General features: G+C 37.5%; 1 protein-coding gene across 3 annotated transcripts in view; it reads left to right on the plus strand.

Moving 5' to 3' along the window:
* LOC131163682 (DNA-directed RNA polymerase I subunit 2) overlaps positions 1-18,543 on the plus strand; it is an 84,900-nt gene that overhangs the window by 40,418 nt on the left and 25,939 nt on the right. For all 3 annotated transcript variants that reach the window (XM_058120349.1, XM_058120351.1, XM_058120350.1), the window contains exons 22-25: positions 4,317-4,420; positions 4,507-4,582; positions 5,766-5,894; positions 5,965-6,105. In XM_058120349.1, coding sequence (XP_057976332.1) covers positions 4,317-4,420; positions 4,507-4,582; positions 5,766-5,894; positions 5,965-6,105 — 450 coding nt within the window. The remainder of the gene's footprint in view (positions 1-4,316; positions 4,421-4,506; positions 4,583-5,765; positions 5,895-5,964; positions 6,106-18,543) is intronic.

An 18,543-nucleotide genomic window follows, 5' to 3' on the forward strand; every position in this document is an offset into this window, starting at 1 on the left:
TGGAACTGCGGCTGCAGCAGGCCTCTGGCAACTGGCCCATTGAGAGGACAACACCATCCTCTTCTTCTGTGTTGGCATCTTTGTCATCACCTTTGCCATCTGGCCTTTACACTGCATCGTTGATATTCCAGTTTGCTTTGGGGCCCGGTGGCCACTTCTCCCATAAATGTTGGACTTATTTAGGTGGGCCCGAGGCAGTCTGCATCTTGAAATGCAAGTTGCCCCATATTTGTAAATAGTTTCAAATTCGTCTTATTTTGTTAATTTATATTTTAAATAACACCAGTTGCATAAAAAACACAAAACTGGCTTCTAGTTACCACTTCCCAGACTGACTCACTGACCTGCTCCTACTCTTTAGGTTCTTAGTATGCAGAAGAGACTGAACTGTGTATGGCATTACCCACATTATTCCAAGCCATTATCATATCAGTCTCTAAATCTCTCGTAGTCTTTCTGCTGGTGGTCTTGTTTGAGCTTCCTCCATCCCCATTGCACTTACACACCAGTTGAAATGAATAATTTCTCTTTTTCTGAGGTTATCTCCTCCGAGAATGGCTTCCCAAGAAGCTTTTATTGAGTACAAAGCTGCTTTCCTTGGTGCATTAGGCCTCCAAAAAGCCTTCCAAGGACAGTTATTTTGTCGACCTTAACTGAGCAGCTCATGCTAGGATCTTACTGAGAAATCACCCTTCCTGTCCCCCTACCATTTTATCTAATCTTCTGCACTAACCTGACACTTGACATTTTAAAGAGTTGATGATAAATTCATCACAGCTTCCAACTCTCAATCATTGAACCTTTTTTCTGAAATATAGGCCATAGTACCTTGGTTGAAATAGTGGAGAGAAGCACGTGGTTGCTCTGAATAGAAGGCCTCAATTTGGATTTTAAATCAGAGAGGAGAGAGCAGGGCAAAAGCTAAAAGTTTTGAGCTTAGGCCTGCGCTCCAACTTCATGGATTCTTGATGCCAGTCTGCCAGATACCACCAATTGAGCAGCAATGTGCAATCATTCCATGCACTTCCCCTGTTCTAGAGTCTTTGTTGCTTCATTTTTCTAGGGGAACTGAAAGGCAGATCATCAAGCATTTCTTCCACTTCTATTCCAGTAGGGACTTTCTAGTCCCTGTTTTCTCAATCCTCTGCTTCACTTATTTGAGGTTGTCCTTGTCCACGATCTCCAACAAACCTTCTGACTGGAGCACTGATAAGATGCTTGCTTTTGGAAAGTGCAGGACTGCAAGTGAAAGTTAATCAGGTTTGCATTGTCACCCTTCTTACCTTCAGCTTGTTGGTTAGTCAGTCAGCTGCCCTTGCAACCTCCTTGTACTTTTTCTCAGCTACATTGAGCTGGTTGTTTTCCATCTGCAACAAAATTACTGTAGACTTGCTCCACCATCTTCAAGCATTTTAAATAGCCCATCTTCCAAGCATTTGTTGAGTCCTGCTGAGGTTTTTTAAATAGCCCACTGCATCTCCTGCCTCCCCCTGTCCCCATCACCTCTCATTGCAGAAGCCTCATTGGCATTTGTTCCTACTCTCAACATTGCTTAGCTTATCTTCATAAGCCTTTTCTCTTTCTGGTAAGGTGAAACATAGTTCGCTCAGAGCCTTCTTCATGGATCAGATTCTAGGATTGCTCTTCGACCTGTATTTATTTGATTGTTGGTTAGTAGAATTAACATCAACAATATGTTGCAGATAGTTTTGAGACTGCTCCCACCTCTTTTTGGATTTCTCAATTGCTTGGGTTATGTGCTCTACATTGTTTGTTTTTTTTTGGAGAAAGTTGGGTTTGACCAAAATCAGGGGGGGGGGGGGGATTCCTGCTCATTTCTTTTAAAGGTTTTGGGGAAGATTCAAGGAGATTGTGGAGGTGTGTAGTTTTTGCTGTTCTGTGGGCAGATGTGGGGGCTTTTTTATAAAAAAATAAATTTAATTAACAGAGAAAGAATATACAAAGCCGAGGATAAGAAATTATCTCAAGGACAATTAAGAAGACGAATAAAAATCACCATAAACTACCCAGCCATTCAAGCTGGAAATTTAAGAAACAAGCCCCCTCAAGGCATCATGCAAAAAAAGGTCCAAACAGAACCCAAGACTGAATCCTATCCCAGAGAGACAACGCTAACAAATCCACACCAAGAAAGATTCATGCATACCTCTCATTAGCGTTGTTGCTCTGGGATAGGATCCAGTTCTTGGGTTCTGTTTGGGCCTTTTTTTGCATGATGCCTTGAGGGGGCTTGTTTCTTAAATTTCCAGCTTGAATGGCTGGGTAGTTTCTTGTGATTTTTTTTTGTCTTCTTAATTGTCCTTTGAGATAATTTCTTATCCTCGGCTTTGTATATTCTTTCTCTGTTAATTAAATTTGTTTTTTTTTTTATAAAAAACCCCCAAGACATCTGCCATTAGAGGAGCAAATCATCCATCTAAGATATATTCTTTTGGTGTCCAAACCTGTCTATGGTCTGAATATTTGATTCTTGGGAAGAGATCTCTCATTTCTAAATTTTATGATTGGAGAAAATGAAGACAAAAAATGAAGTTAGTCTTAATGTGGAAATATTAGAAACTGCTGACTGCGTTGTTGCTTCAGAAGAAATGTCACTCACAAGGAAGCTGGTATACGATTATAGAAAGATCTTGAAGCCGAAAATGGTATTCTATGATGCTGCTCAGCATAAAAACGTAAACTTGCAATGTTTATGTGGTGGATTTGAAAGCTAAGAGGTTAACAAAGGTGTTCTGGTGAATTTAAATGAGATGTGGTAGGGCTTATGGCTAGAAGAAGTGGCTGGCGGCAATGAGACAGATTGCAGGAATGCCAGGAGTGAGAAGATTAGGGTTTGATTGATGCGATTGGAGGGTTTTAGTGGTAGGAGTAGGTCTGGAGGAAGGTAGCCTGAGATCACTGTAGTAATACACAAACTGAAGCACACCTGCTGAGTATAACAGCATGAATAATTGATTGTGTATGACTCTTCTTTATAGACAAAAATACCTATTTTACTCAATTTTCAAGACTGTCCCACACCTCCCTCCCCCCCCCCCCAAAAAAAAAAAGGATTTTAGTTCAACAAGAACTCTGTTTCCAAAAGGGATTCTTGATTTAATGGATATTAATCAACTGAGTAGATCCCAAATTCCATCTTGATCTCTCTTTTTTATTTCCCCTGAACACATGTTGCATTCTATCTGATCATTAAGCCATATATATCTAAACTTTGTATTCTAGCTCCATGTCAAACCAAAATCAGATCTGGTGCAAAATGCTAGGTCAATTTTCATATCGTATTGCCAATAGAAACTACGATGTAAAAATTCTATTTTAGGTCTACCAAGACTCAATTTGTGAAATATTAATTTTCATATTATGCCTCCAATACAAACTCCTCTGTAGAAATTTTATAAAATCTACCCAAGGTTCAATGAATAATCATATCCTTATTAAAAATAGACATATTGAATTTGGATTATATGTATTGTTTTGTTCGTATGTTGTAATATGTGTAATATGCAATTCAATGTGCAACACATGTGGCTCACTCTAGTGTGTGCGTGTGTTGAGAGAGAGCACTATGCACTCTTGCTCAAAATTCAAAAGCTCACTGATTCTCATCTTCATTTCATTATGTCTAAAGCTCTAGTACAAGCACCAAGCTAACTTGGAGCTAGACACTTCTAGAAACAAAAAATAAATACAACTATTAAGACCCATATCCAAAACTTGACCAAGTAAGACTCATGATTCACAATTATGACCCATTGTCAGCTAGAAGAAACTACCAAAATACCCTTGGACACAGCTGATTAAACTGACAACTGATTGGATTGGTGTCTTAATAACTACCAAGAACGCCTTCCCTTGGAACAAAAAGACCCCCTTGCTTTTGAAGAACTCACAACTTTGGCTGTTGGCTTCCGAAGAGGATAATTTTTATCTAGCCATGCCATAGATGCGCCATCAGTCTACTGATACCATCCTGTATAATCAGATTGAAAAAAATAATGAGCTTCTTAATGAACCCCAGCATTAATCCCTCCATATGTGCATGTTATAAATTATATATAGCTTATGCTGCCTATCCCTATTATCTATCTCTAAGAAATGGAAACACTGAACCTTTTTTTTTTTTTCACTAAGGCAAATCCTGTTGTCCAATATGATATGTTCTAGGAATGACAATTTATTTGATACAAATGGATTTTGCCTGCTTAGCTAATGAATCTTCATTCTTCACTACTGTGTATGTTTTTTGTTGCTTTTTTCTATTTCACAACGAAATGAATATTGTAGTGCCTTTGCAGACTCCTCAAACCCCCATTGTACGCACAAATGCATATGAGAAGTACCAAATAGACGAATTTCCACTAGGGACAAATGCGATTGTTGCGGTTTTGGCATATACAGGGTAAGAATTCCAGATATTTGTGGGAGATATGTGGGGATATCTTTATAATCTTGCATTTGTTAATCTGCTATCTGTAACTTATCTAGATATGATATGGAGGATGCTATGATTTTGAATAAGTCATCTGTGGATCGTGGTTTTTGTCGTGGGCAAATATATCAGGTTAGTTCTTGTTTTTCAGCACAGTATCCAACTCTGTTTCTTTCTCTGTTAGATGGGATTCAAGTTCTCTGGGAATGTATGCAGAAAAATGTAGTGTGGGATTCATATTCTATCATGGTCATGCTTTCCAGTCTCATGCGTTAGGCGTTTATCTGTTGGTTTGTGTTGAATTTCTTTTGTCCACCAAAACTCCATCTTGTACTTATGTTTGTAGGAGTAAACACCAGTTTTATGATTATGTGTGGGACTGAATGTCAAAAAATTGTGGCTATTAAAATCTTAATGCCATATAGAATGATAGATGTAGGGTTTGTTATACATTGTGATTGGATGTTAAAACTTAAAAGAAACAAAAAAAATATTTGTTGGAGAGATTTTAACTTGTAAATATGAAAATTACGCCCCAGCATTTAAAATTGTGGAAGAGAATGATATTTTATTGAATTTTGGTAAACTTCAGTTATTATGGTGTTTTTTAGATGAACTAAGAGGATGCTTGGGTTGACTTATAAAAATTACTTAAGATGCTTATAACTCCAACCAACTTTCATTGACAACTCTAGTAAGAAAAGGTAATTTAGATTTTCCGATTTTTGCATAATTGCATTATTGCCTAGTTATTTGTGAGGTTAACAACAACCTATTGTGTACATGTTCCAACTGCGAATACTCAAGATAATCTATAATGCAATTCTTAGATTAGTCTGTTATTTCATGTGACAGTTTTGTGAATCTGTTGTTGGATTCCACGTCCTTGTCTTCGAATACATTGGAAATTTCATGTAACTGGACGTAGAAAAGTGCCCTTTCTATGAAGCGGGCCACTTCAAAATTTTTAATCTTTATTCTCTTTTGATTTTTTCAACAAAAGATTGTTTGTTTTTAAGGACCAATTGTGATGCTTGGGATGCTGCCATTTATTGAGGTGTGTCATTGTGTGAGATTTGCTAGTCTGATTACTTATTTTCTCATCTTTCGACCATCCAGATCCTGTCTTTGCGTCAAGTAATTTTGACAGAAAATATTGACATTTCTTTGTAGTTGGGATGAAAACTTGAAGTGGGTCAAGCTGTATTGAGTTTAATTGTCCTTGTTATTGCAACAAGATTTAAATTTTCGTTCTCTCATCTTCTATTGCATGAAGAAACATTTCTTCTTATCCAAATGATCTGTTCTTATGCAGACTGAAACTATTGACTTGGCTGAACAAAAAAGCAAGTTGGACCGTAGCCAGAGAGTGTTTAGAAGAAGTAATATTGATAAGTCTGCTCATTCTTTGATTGATTCAGATGGACTACCATATGTTGGGCAGGTAAGCTTTTAAATTTCTTCTCGTTCTCACAATCAACTTTGTTGACCATCTTCTGACTACTGATTTTCAGATGATACAACCAAATGATCCATACTGCAGCATCTATGACATGATAAAAAGTGCAACACATACGAACAAACTAAAGGGTTCAGAATCTGCCATTGTTGACTATGTTGCTGTTGATGTTAAAAATAAAAAGGATCTTCAAAAGGTAGTGTGACAAGCTTTCATTTCAAATGTGTTTGTAATGGAGCATGTAATGCTGGACCAAATGTCTAAATTCTTTTTTTAATTACTGTTTTTCACTGTAGAAATACTGTCATTCGACACTGTTTAGGCTACTGTTTACTTTTGGTTTTTTCTTGTAGAAGCTTTTCTGTTTTTTCAGTTATTTCTTTGTGTTATGTTGTGTGGTAGATATTAAACCTATTTCAAGGGTTCATATTTATATTTATTATTATGCTGTACGAGGGACTTGATTAACGTAAGCGTGCAGTCCCACTTTTTTCAGTTTTTTGAAATAAAAAGTCCAGAAAGCACATTTTCCCCTGGATTTATATTTCATACTCCAGAATACTTGCCCCTTGGCCGAGTTTTTTATCTTTCTTGTTCTCTTTTTTATTTTGTTATTGTATCTTACATCAAAATTCTAGTTAGGGCTCATGTAAATTATCAGACCTTGAACCAATTCATTGTTTTTCAATGGTGAGATCACCGTGAAAAGACTTGAATAACAAAAGAATTCTCTCTCTCTCTCTCTCACACACACACACACACACACATAAGATTTCACCATGGCGACAGTAGGAGATGAAAGGAGAGCTGAGATTTAGATAAGACCTTCGAGCTGAGATTTAAATAAGTGGAAAAGGGTCCTTATCTTTTCTTTCTCGATCACAATCTGTCTCGCAATAGGTGGTTGAGATTCCCTTCAGTTGCTGCAAGGTGGTTTTCTGATGGTTTTTGTCAATCTTAGGACTGTTGGGTATGGATTTTCAAAGTATTCGTTAGGGTAGCATGAGGTATTGGATGGTGACCGTATAAATCAAGGTGGGAAAGTTTCTGGAGTTAGGGTTGGTTGGAAAAGAAAGAGTTTTTATGTGTCTATTCCTGGTGGCTCAAAAGTTGATGGATAGTGAAGCTTCGTGAATGAGTTCTGTGCATTGGTTAGGGATCTCCTTCCTGGTGCTGATGGCAAAGGTGAAGGAAGTCGGCAAGTTCAGTGATTGTGGAGCCACATGGTGTTGGCTGAAAAGAGTGGTAAAGCTGAAGGAAGTAAGCAAGGTGATATTTTATGGAGCTAGGTTGTGTTGGCCAAGAAAAACCAGGTTTTTTCACATTGTGGTGGTGGCAGGCAAGCGAGGACTTAAATTTTGATTTTAAGAAATGATGGAAATTTATCAAAAATGATGGAAATTTTGAATGAAACTTTTGGAAATATTAAATAGATGATTATGCATGAGTTAGAATCAAAATAAATTTAAAAATGCTCATTTGACATATTTTTAGTATGTAGTGTATATAAATTGCATATAGTGAAGAAATTTTGATTTTGATTTACAGAACTAAAGGAAATTTACGGCAAATGATACTTTGGGAAATATTAATTAAAATAAACTTAGAAAATGCATAGTTGACAAGTTTTTAGTACGTAGGGTATATAAATTGCATATTGTGAAGCAAGCAAGGCAGTATGAACATTTTTAAGTATTTTATGATATGATAATGATGATGTGAATTACTAGGGATGTGTCAATGGGCAAATGACAATGTTTTCAATCCCCGGGTTTGGTGCCGTTTGGGGAGGTCTAAATGGCTTGCTCAGGCAGGAATTTCGGGTCATAAAAAGATAATGATGATGATAAGGGGTTAATTCTTACTAATTTACATAAGTGATTTTTATGCACTTAGAAGTTAATAACTAATAAATTAGAAGTTACCATTTATATAAGGGGGTAAGGGTCATAGCGAAATTGGGATTTAGGAAGGGGCAAAACAGTAAAAGAGGGTGGAGAGGGTTTCAATTGGGTGCTGGAGTGTTGCACAGCGACACAAGGAGGCAAGGACCAGGAGCAGCAACAGTCCAGAGACTGCATGCAAGGGAGGCTGCGAGCTGCAAGCCTGCGATGACGCTTGTTCACCACCTGCTGTGGCTGTGTGAGAGATAGAGAGCAAGGAGCTGCGGTGCTTGCTAGGGTTTCTTTGGAGTTTTGAGGTAGAGGAAGAAGATGAAGTGATGACATATGCTCAGTTTAGGGCTTCAAAAATTTTCCTCTTTATTTTTAATTTGAGCTATAGAAGTGAAATTTGAAAAAAAGTTTCAAAGTTTGGTTGAAATTTACTGAATTTTCAAAAATGAATCTGAAAGTGAGTTTCTGTTCAACAGCCTTTGAAACTTGAAGAATTGAAATTTTTATGTTTTGACTGAAATTTTAGTCCTTGGATGCAAGTGCTGGAGGTTGGGCATTCACCGTCGGAAGCCATGAATTCTTTCAGGTGATGTGGATTCTACAGACGAGGTGGCTAGGGTTTCGGGTGGGGCTGCGAATATGGCAAAAGCAGCAAGGTTTTATCTTGAGGTGGATAACGTGATGAAGATTTTCTTGATGATTGTTCTGGACCTGTGCCAGTTACTGAAAGAATAAAGTGTGTCATTTATTTTAAAGATGGACTCACATGAAACCTGGTTGAGACTGGTTGGAACTTGTAAGTGGGCTGATCATTTGGAAGACAGGAAGGCTCATTTATTTCCCAGCTGGGCCACTTAACAGGCCCATATTCTAAATGCTGCCGGTAGAGTCTGGGAGGCTCCTGCAGTAGCCCTCGGATCTGATCAGCATTCAAATAAAGTTCAGGAGGATTCTACACGTGGGGGTCCAAGTCGCAGAGAAGCCCACGAGGTTTCTTATTGCATAATTCATGGCCGAAGAAATCAGCGAAAGGAGCAGTGATGCTCTCACAATGTTTCAAGTGGTAGAATGGCATCTTCTACAGAGAAAGGAGAAGGTAAATCCTCTTATGATGGATACAAAAGAGGGATTTCTTGTGTTCAGGATTCAGTGTGTGACAGGGATCATCTTTGTTAGCTGGGTGACTGTGAGTACATCCAAAGTGGAGGGAGTTCTGGGTCTAGCTAATTTGGAGTCCAGGAACATTTCCATGGCGGGGAAATGGTGGTGGCATTTCCCTTTAGAACCTGACTCTCTTTGGCATATGGTAATTTGCAGTAAATTTGGACTTCTTCAGAACTGCGGGTTGCTAAAGTTTGAGTTAATATTACCAATTCGAGTCCTTGGAAATTTGTCTCATATTTATCACGCTTTTTCCTTCATGTTTGGTACAATGGGGTGAGAATCCATTTGTAAGGGGATCATTGGTTAGGGGAGGCTCCTTTGGCTAATATGTACCCTCATCTATATTGTTTATCCTCTTTTCATGATTCCCCTGTGTCTGATTTCTTTCAATTGCAAGGGAGTCGGCACTTCTCAGATTTTCACTTTGTGAGGATACTTAGTGAGGGAGAATAGAAGAGTTTGGGGCATAGATTCTTCAAGGGAATTTTCTTGTAAATCCTTCTTTTCTCATTTGGCTCATGCTCCTAGTGCTACTCCTTTTGCCCTCACTCTCTCATTTGGAGAGCCAATGTCCCTTCTAATGCTAAGGTTTTTTTGTGGATAGAGCTGTTGGAAAAAATTAATACGAATGACATTCTCCAGAAGCAGAGACCTAATAAGTTTTTATTGAGTGATGTTTATGTTCTTTTTTTTCTCTTTTTTTTTTTTAAGATTGGAGAGACATGTTCTCATTTTTTCATACATTTTCATTCTTCTTGGATCCTTTGGAGTGTCATTCTTGGAGAGGATCAGGTGTGCCCTTCCTCATTGTGGGCGTTTTGTACTTTGTTGTTCAAGGGGCTTGTAAAGGGGATGGAGAGGATTTATGATAGTGCTCAAATTTGTCTATCTTCTAGTGTATTTGGTTGGAGGGAAATGCCAGCATCCTTGGAATGGAGTGGTGTTGCTCGCGTTTCTAAAGGTTTGAGCAATTATTTCTTTTGGCATCTACATATGTTAGATCTGTAGTAGGACTAGGTTGCTTTGCTCCTGTAGAGCTGTTTGGTAATCTTTGTTCTCTGGCTTTCTAGTTTGTTTTTTTGTTTGTCTTTTTTATCTTCTTCTTTTTTTTTCCCCGTATTGGCAGGATATCTTATCTACCCATTTCTTCATCTTTCTTCTTTAACTCTTTGCCTCTCTCCCTAGTAAAATTTTTTATTCATCGAGTTGTTGAAGATGTTGAGGGTGGAAAAAATCAGGTGGAGAAGGAGCTTTAAATAGTTGAAGGTCAGTTTGCGGAATGATTTGGAAGTGGTTTTCAAGCAGAGGTGGTGCATATTTCTTGGGATAGCAGATGGCAGTAAGCCTAGTTTCATGGACGTTGAATCCTCAATGGCCAAAAGGAATCATTCATGGACAAAATCCTCCAAAAGTGTCAAAGAGTCATGCTCGTGGGGCGCCAAGACTACACCAAGCCCAGCTGAGCCGTCGTAATTCTTATCCAAGGAAACACTCAAGTTTTTAACCCAATGGTCAAATCTCATGACTCGACTTCCCTTGTACCGACTAAGGTCATCACTAAGTAACCTAGATTCGAACGGTAAGTGAAATAGCTAACATTCCACTAGTATTGAGGGTAACTCTCTTCCCCTCAGCATAATTAGGGTCGTAGATAATTTCGCCAAGGTCTTAAATTTCGATTTCGATTCAAGTTTCGAAGCTCCAAAAGTGCAGAAATTTTGATTTTGATTTGAAAAAATAAGGGAAATCAATAGTAAAGCTTGGAATTCTTTGTGAAACTTTTGAAGTGGTTAAAAAATATAATAAGGTAAGTTTTAGGACTAATATATTACAAGTTAAATACATCTATGTTGTGTTTGAGGTAGAAAAGTTGTAATATAGTATGTGTACCAAACATATTTGTAAGATAATTTTTTTCATATAATTTCAAAAGCACTTGTAAATTGTAATAATCTTTTGTTTTGATAAAAATAAAAGTTAAAATTTCGACAGGCTTCACTAAAATTTCGAGATTTCAATAAATTTTGGATGATTCATTGAGATTTTTATTGAAATTATGCAAGACAGAAATCGATTACCATTTCAATTTTGAGGGTGACGAAAATTGCAAATTTCGATGGAAATTTTATCAATTTAGTGGAAATTTATGACAATGGGTACTGCTTAACTATATAGCCGATGACTAAGAAGGATGCACGCGCAAACCTCTGAACCTAGAGTACTTGCACGATCCCATCCCTAAATGGAACATCCGTGGAGCTCCCAGTCCCACAAGAAAGCCCAAGAAATCCTTTAAGGATGTCAAAAGCCTGCCCCTAAGGACTCCTCAATGTTGTTCACTTAGTACCCACAAGGATACAGAGGGAGGTAGGATGCACACCTAGCGTACCCGTAAGAATCATTCTCCGAAGTATTCTTAGGTGCTTACGAGTAACCACCATGGATCTAGTGATCAAACATCTTAGATTCGAGAACACCACAATTAGAACTATTCGGACCAACAACAACAAAACAGTGTCATACCAAAACCATCCTCATGACCACTGCATGGTCACATCTAGGTTTACCAACCATACCTTCAAGTTAATAATCATACACCAAAGCCATGGGTTAGGGTCGCAGAATTCTAAGATCCTAACACCTAGGGATATGAAAGTGCATGAGCATTAGGCAGTGGGGAAGAAGGGAAGTGGTAAAAAAAAAAATTCTTGTTAATAATTGTATGTTCTCAAACTTGCATGTGAATTAATTTTTTTTTCTAAAAAAGGTTCGTCTGGAATATTTATGTTGAGGAGTCTCAGAACTACTCTAATTCGGACTCAGAAAAGGATAGAGGAAATCATAATGAGAAGTAAAAAAGAGGTGGGGTGATATTTCGGAATATATTGCATGTATGGCAGTGGTTTTGCCTGCGGCAATGGTCTATTGCTGGATGAGTTTCAAAAACATTTTGGTTTTGCTTCTAGCTCTTCTGATGCACTGGGGATATTTCTTATGTTCGTCCTTCTTTGCTTGAAGGTTTGCAGGATGTTTTTGTTTGTTTTAGGAAGGGGGGATTGGGTGTAGATTGGTAGTGAGTAATCAGTGTAGGAATGGGATCTTACCTAACCCTATGGAGGAGGTTAGTGCACAAGACGTTAATGTTAAAGAATGTCTGAATGAGATGGGATTGTGGTTGGTTGATCTTTAGAGCTAATGAAGTTTTCTTGGATGGTTCTAAGAGAGAAGCAAAAAGAGCACACCATGAATTAACAAGACTACAGTGCTCTTGTCAATTACGATGGGGAGGGCTTAAAGAAGGCTTTTCTTACTTAGGAATTGTTAGGTTTTGCTATGACTTTATTTCCTTTTTCCTTTCGTTCTTTTTTGTCCTGCTATGAGGAAACTGGGATTAGATTAACAACTTGGAATATAGGGACTCTTACGGGTAAAAGCATGGAAATTGTGGATACAATGATTAGAAGAAGAATTAATATAATTTGCCTTCAAGAAACTAGGTGGGCGGGGGAGAAAGCTAGAGAAATCGATAAATCAGGATTTAAACTTTGGCACACTGGAAAAGAAAAACATAAGAAAGGAGTAAGGATTATTATAGACAAAAACTTAAAAGATAGCGTTGTGGATGTAATTAGAGTAAGGGATAGAATTATAAAAATCAAGATGGTATTAGGACCAGAGATAATAAATATCATTAGTGCTTATGCTCCTCAAGTTGGCTTAGTAGAAAATCTTAAGAGACAATTTTGGGAAGATATGGATAGTATTATACAAGGCATACCAGGGACTGAGAAAATATTTATAGGAGGAGATCTGAATGGACACATTGGAAGAGATAATTAAAATTATGAGAGGATACATAGAGGATATGGATATGGAGGCAAAAATGAGTCTGGGGAGATGATCTTAGACTTTGCTATATCATATGATTTTAGAATAATGATTACTTGCTTTAAGAAGAGAGAAGAACACTTAATAACCTTTAAAAGTGGACAAAATGGAAGTCAAATAGATTTTTTTTTTACTAGGAGGGTAGATCGTTTATCATGCAAGGATTGTAAAGTTATTCCAGGTGAAAGTCTAACCACACAACATAGTCTTAGTGTTAGATATATGTATTAAAAAATGGAAGAAAAAGGATAAATAAACCAGTGTAGAAGAACTAGATGGTGGAACCTAGAAGGAGAAAATATAATAAAATTTAAAGATAAAATGATCAAAGATGGGGATTGGACTTTAGAGGATGGGATAGATACAAATACTCTTTGGAGTAGATTAGCTAGCTCTATTAAAAAGATAGCGAAAGAGATTTTAGGTGAATCAAGGGGAAGATTCTCAAATAGAAAAAAGAGTTGGTTGTGGGATAAAGATATACAAAAAATCATAAAGATAAAAAGAATTTGGTATAAAACGTGGCAAAAATGTAAAAACAGAGATAACTCTGAAAAATATAAGGAGGCGAGAAAAGATGCAAAAAGGGCCGTTAGTGAAGCTAAATATAGATCATTTAATAGTTTGTATGATAGATTAGGTACAAAAGAAGGGGAAAGAGATGTATTTAAACTTGCTAAAGTTAGAGAAAGGAAGAGCAAGGACTTAGGAAATGTAAAATGTATTAAAAGTGAGGATGATATTGTCTTGGTTAAGGACGAAGCTATTAAAGAAAGATGGCGAAGTTACTTTAGTAAGTTGTTACTTTAGTAAGTTGTTTAACGAAAATCAAATAGAAGGCTTAAACTTAGAATTGTCAAATGAGGAAAAGACTAAAAATATAAGATTTATATGCAAAATTATAGTTAACGAAGTTAAGTTTGCACTAACAAAGATGAAAAATGAGAAAGCTATGAGACCGGATAATATCCCAATTGAAGTTTGGAAATGCTTGGGTGATAACGGAATTATATGGTTAACTAATTTATTTAATACAATTGTAAATACTAAGAAAATGTTAGATGAATGGAGGAAAAACACTTTAATACCTATATACAAAAATAAAGGAGATATTCAAAATTGTAATAACTATCGTGGAATTAAACTTATGAGTCATATGATGAAACTATGGAAAAGGTTAGTTGAACAAAGATTAAAGTTAGAAACGATGATCTTAGAAAATCAATTTGGTTTTATGCCTGGGAAATCTACCACAAAAGCTATTTATCTTTTAAGAAGATTAATGGAAAAGTTTAGGGAAAAGAAGAGGGACTTGCATATGATATTTATTGACCTTGAAAAAGCATATGATAGGATACTTAGGGAAGTTCTATGGTGGGTTTTAGAAAAAAAAAGGTGTATGTTGTAGGTATATCGATGTCATTAAGTATATGTACGATGGAGTAATGACTAGTGTAAGGACTATAGATGGAGAAACTAGAGAATTTCCAATTACCATAGGTGTACATCAAGGATCTGCTTTGAGTCCTTATCTTTTTGCTTTAGTGATGAACCAATTGACTAAGAGTATTCAAAAGGAGGTTCTATGGTGTATGTTGTTTGCAGATGATATTGTATTAATTGACGAAATTAGGGACGGATTAGAGGCTGAGTTAGAATTTTGGAGAGAATCTTTGGAATCTAGAGGCTTTAGGATGAGTAGAAATAAAACAGAATATATGAAATGTAATTTTAGTAATGATAAGAGGAATATTGGAGACAAAGTTAAACTTGATGATGAAGAAATAAATAACACTTGTAGATTTCGATACCTTGGATCTATTATGCAAGTTGAAGGAGAAATTGAAAATGATGTAATGCATAGAGTTAAAGCAGGTTGGGTAAAATGGAGAAGTGCTTCAAGTGTGCTATGTGAACGTAGGATACCCTTAAAATTGAAAGGGAAGTTTTATAGGACAGCTATAGGACTAGCTACGCTATATGGATCGGAATGCTGGGCGACGAAGAAACATAATATCCAAAAAGTAAAAATTTCCGAGATGAGAATGCTTAGATGGATGAGTGGTATAACATTGAAAGATAAATTAAGAAATTAACATATTCGTGGTAAGTTTGGTGTAGCTCCTATAGAAGATAAGATAAGGGAGGGCCGACTCAGATGGTATGGACACTTGCAACGTAGGCCTTATAGTGCACTTGTAAGGAAGAGTGACTTAGTTTCTGTGGGGGGCAGTAGAAGGGATAGAGGTAGACCTAAAATAACTTGAGAGGAGATAGTGAGTAAGGATTTAATATCCTTAAATCTATCAAAAGAAATGGTCCATAATCGCATAAATTGGCGGAAAAGGATTCATATGGCCGACCCCACTTAGTGGGACTAAGGCTTGGTTTTGTATTTTTGTTGTTTATGAGGATCTCTTGTCCTCTTCTTGGTTGTAATTATCTCTCTTCATTTTCTTAATATATTTTGTTGCTATAAAAAAATGTTGGTTAGGGCTTGTTTCCCTACGTTAGGTTTGATTCCATGTATTATTATGGCAGCGAGTGTTTGCTCGTTAAAGCAAGACCAAGAGATAGTATGCAGAGGATGATGGATCAAATCATGCAAGAGATGCAAAATGTGCGTAGTGGTCATGCAACTGTGTAAGAGTCCATGTTGTACTGGAAGGTGAGCATAAAGCCCAATGCTTAATGGTGGAGAAAGATGGAGGAGCAGTATACTAGGTAAGGAAGCCCAGATTTGGGTTTTAATGAAGGAAAAACTAAGGAAACTGTTCCTCTCGGCTAATTATCTGATGAACTTCATAATTTGTCCCCAAAAGTTTGACCCAGTGAAATGGATGAACAGCTTACAGAATGTTATTTTTCTGGACTAAGGCTTGCTGTATGTGACGACAGATGGGGCAGGGATTATCACCTGACTAAACGGTAGGATGCATACTAGTGTGCTTTCTATGTCGAAGAGTAGTGGCTTGCTGTGGTCCCAAGGGACTTTTGACATCTTATGCTATGGCTTCAGATTGCTGCCATGCAATGGGGAAAAGGTGTTTGGAGAGCCCAAAAAACAGGCCAGCTAGCTACAGGTACAAGCAGTACAGCATGTAGTACCACGAAGGATGTAGTTAGGTTGAAAAAAGGAAGCAACTTGTATGTTCTGGTGCTGCTGGGAGTGCAGACAGTGGCTCAAAACAGAGCGCTTGGTCCTACAAGTGATATTGGAGCCAGGGTTAGGGGTTCAACTCTGATTCCAGTGCAGTTGTTGGAATAGAGATTGTTTGCCAATTTATGATAGCAATGAACCTACATGAGGGAGGACTGAAGTATGGGTCAATTAAGAGTTGAAATGTGGTGCTTGGAGTAGCACGCTTCCCCACCTGCTATAAACGTTGGTGCAGACAGGTTCTCTTACCTACAGAAATGAAGAAATTGATTATTACCAGTACAGGGTGAAAATTTGGTGGTTAGATGTGTTGACAGTTCCTATGGTGTAAATATCTGAAGATTTGAAGTGAGATAATGTATTTGGTACTTGTAACAATTGTGGAGGAAAGATGTGTGGTGTTATCTATGGACAAATTGAAGAGAGTGGTCAAGAAGCATCTTCATTCATGGAAGATTGCTTGGTTTCTTAAAGGTAATGCAGTTTTCCTTACTTATAGATGTTCGGTTCAATTCAATAAGGGTAATAGTTACAAAAAGGAAGTTTGGTGTGATATCGTTCCATTGGATTCTTGTCATGTCTAGTTGGGTTGGTTGTGATTGTTTAATCAAGATATGATTCATCTGGCTAAACCAAACACATGCTCATTTTGCAAAGGGCAGGAGGCCTTTTACATAGCATTTTGATGGAGGAGACAACCCAGTGTAATGCTGGCCCAAAGGCAACCCAAGAGGCGGGGGGTTTGAATTGGGTAAAATTAAAGTGCTTGATATCAAAATTTAAAGCAAATTAAAACAAGCAAGCAAATACACAAATATAAAAGCAATTGAATCAAAGAGAGAAGGGAAGTGTGATGCAAACACTTTTATAGTGGTTCAGCTCTCCCTGCAATGTCCACTTTTTCTAGATCAATTGTCTTGAGGTTGCACTATTCCCTTGTTTTAATGGAGAGCAAAGAACCAGTTGCTATCCCTTGTTTTAACGGAGGCAAGGCAACCAAAACAACAAAGCATACAACCCAAATTCCTCATGGAGAAGATTTACAATTCAAGCTCACAATATAAACTTTGAAAGAATAATCAAATGTATGCTAAAGAGTTTTCTAGAGTTTCTCTCAAGAATAAACAATTTTGAGCACAAAGAGAGTATTGAAAAGAAAAAACACTCGGTAGTTCAATATAATTCTGTTCTCTTATGTGCTTAAGGCTTTGGAGATAGAGAGTTTGAATGAAATTAGCCATTTTCTACATGTTGGAACCTTTTGGCTTGTCAAACTAGTTGACTGCTTACTAGCGTTAAAGAGGGAAAAGTGACCGCTGCAAGCAAAGGCTGCCAGATCAGTCAACCACCTTCAAGGGCTAGTCAACCGTCACTGGCCCCTACCCGAGCTAGTCAACTGCCCCCTAGGGCTGATCGACTGCCCGACACATGTTCGGGGTTCGATCTTCCTTTTGTTTCCATTTGCCAGTTTAAGTCCTTTAGTGTTATGCCTTATATTTTCTCATAAGTTTACACATTAAAGTGCATTACAATTGAGAGAAAAACAATGCAAATGAATCAATTAAAGTGTTCAACATCTTCTCTCAATTCTTCAACTTTTGTTCAACTTCAATGACTTAAACCTTGTAGAAAGTAACAAGCACAAAGCCGTTAATATTGTCACCACCATCACTTGCCTCAATAGGATCCTCACCACCAATAGGGTCGACAGGAGCAGTTTGTCAAGGTGCATACAAAATGCAATCTCAACATCAAGGCCTTTGGGTACGTTGGAAGAGAACTCGACCTCATGCACCTAACGAGAGCGAAAAATATGGGTAAGGAGCATACCATAAGGCAAGCAATAAATGGCACCCAAGGAAGATTGGAAGCAATCAATCATATTGTTTAGAAATTAGAATGATGTGCCCTAGGTGGAGTTGGATGCCATTAACTACAGCATAAAGGATTTTGACTTAAAATCCCATCTAGGGATAACATTGTGAATTTTGGCGATGACACACTCAGGAGATTCAAAGTCAATGGACATTTGCAAGGTAGGCATAGACTCCGTGACGAGGGGGGATAGGGTTGATGATTCCCCTGTGAGATGAATGGTAATAAAGGAGGCCGGAATCTACTACATTTAGAAAACGACAAATGATGGGCCTATCAAGATAAAGGGAGGTTCCTTGGACCTTGGAGGTCACTGATTGATAGTCAGAACTCACAACAAGGTTCTTGTAGAATTTGATGCTATAGAGTCGTTAACTTTTTCAAAAAGACTTAGAAAATCATCCCAACCAACATTTTCAAACAAGGAATAGATATTCAAAGTAGCAATTTTTGGAAGAGTGAGTGGCTTACCATGAGCAAGGGATCGAGCGGAGAACCGAGCGCTCTTGGTTCTCTACTTGATTCCTTACTCATTCTTGAGGGTAATTTTTCTCCTGTTCAAAAGAAGAATGTTTGTGGGCAGGGTTTTGAGGAAGAAATTGGGTTAGATGTTTCTAAAAATATTAGTTCTTGTGAGAATGAAATTCAGGAT

Source organism: Malania oleifera, chromosome 9 (assembly GCF_029873635.1).
Source record: "Malania oleifera isolate guangnan ecotype guangnan chromosome 9, ASM2987363v1, whole genome shotgun sequence".
Taxonomy (NCBI): domain Eukaryota; kingdom Viridiplantae; phylum Streptophyta; class Magnoliopsida; order Santalales; family Ximeniaceae; genus Malania; species Malania oleifera.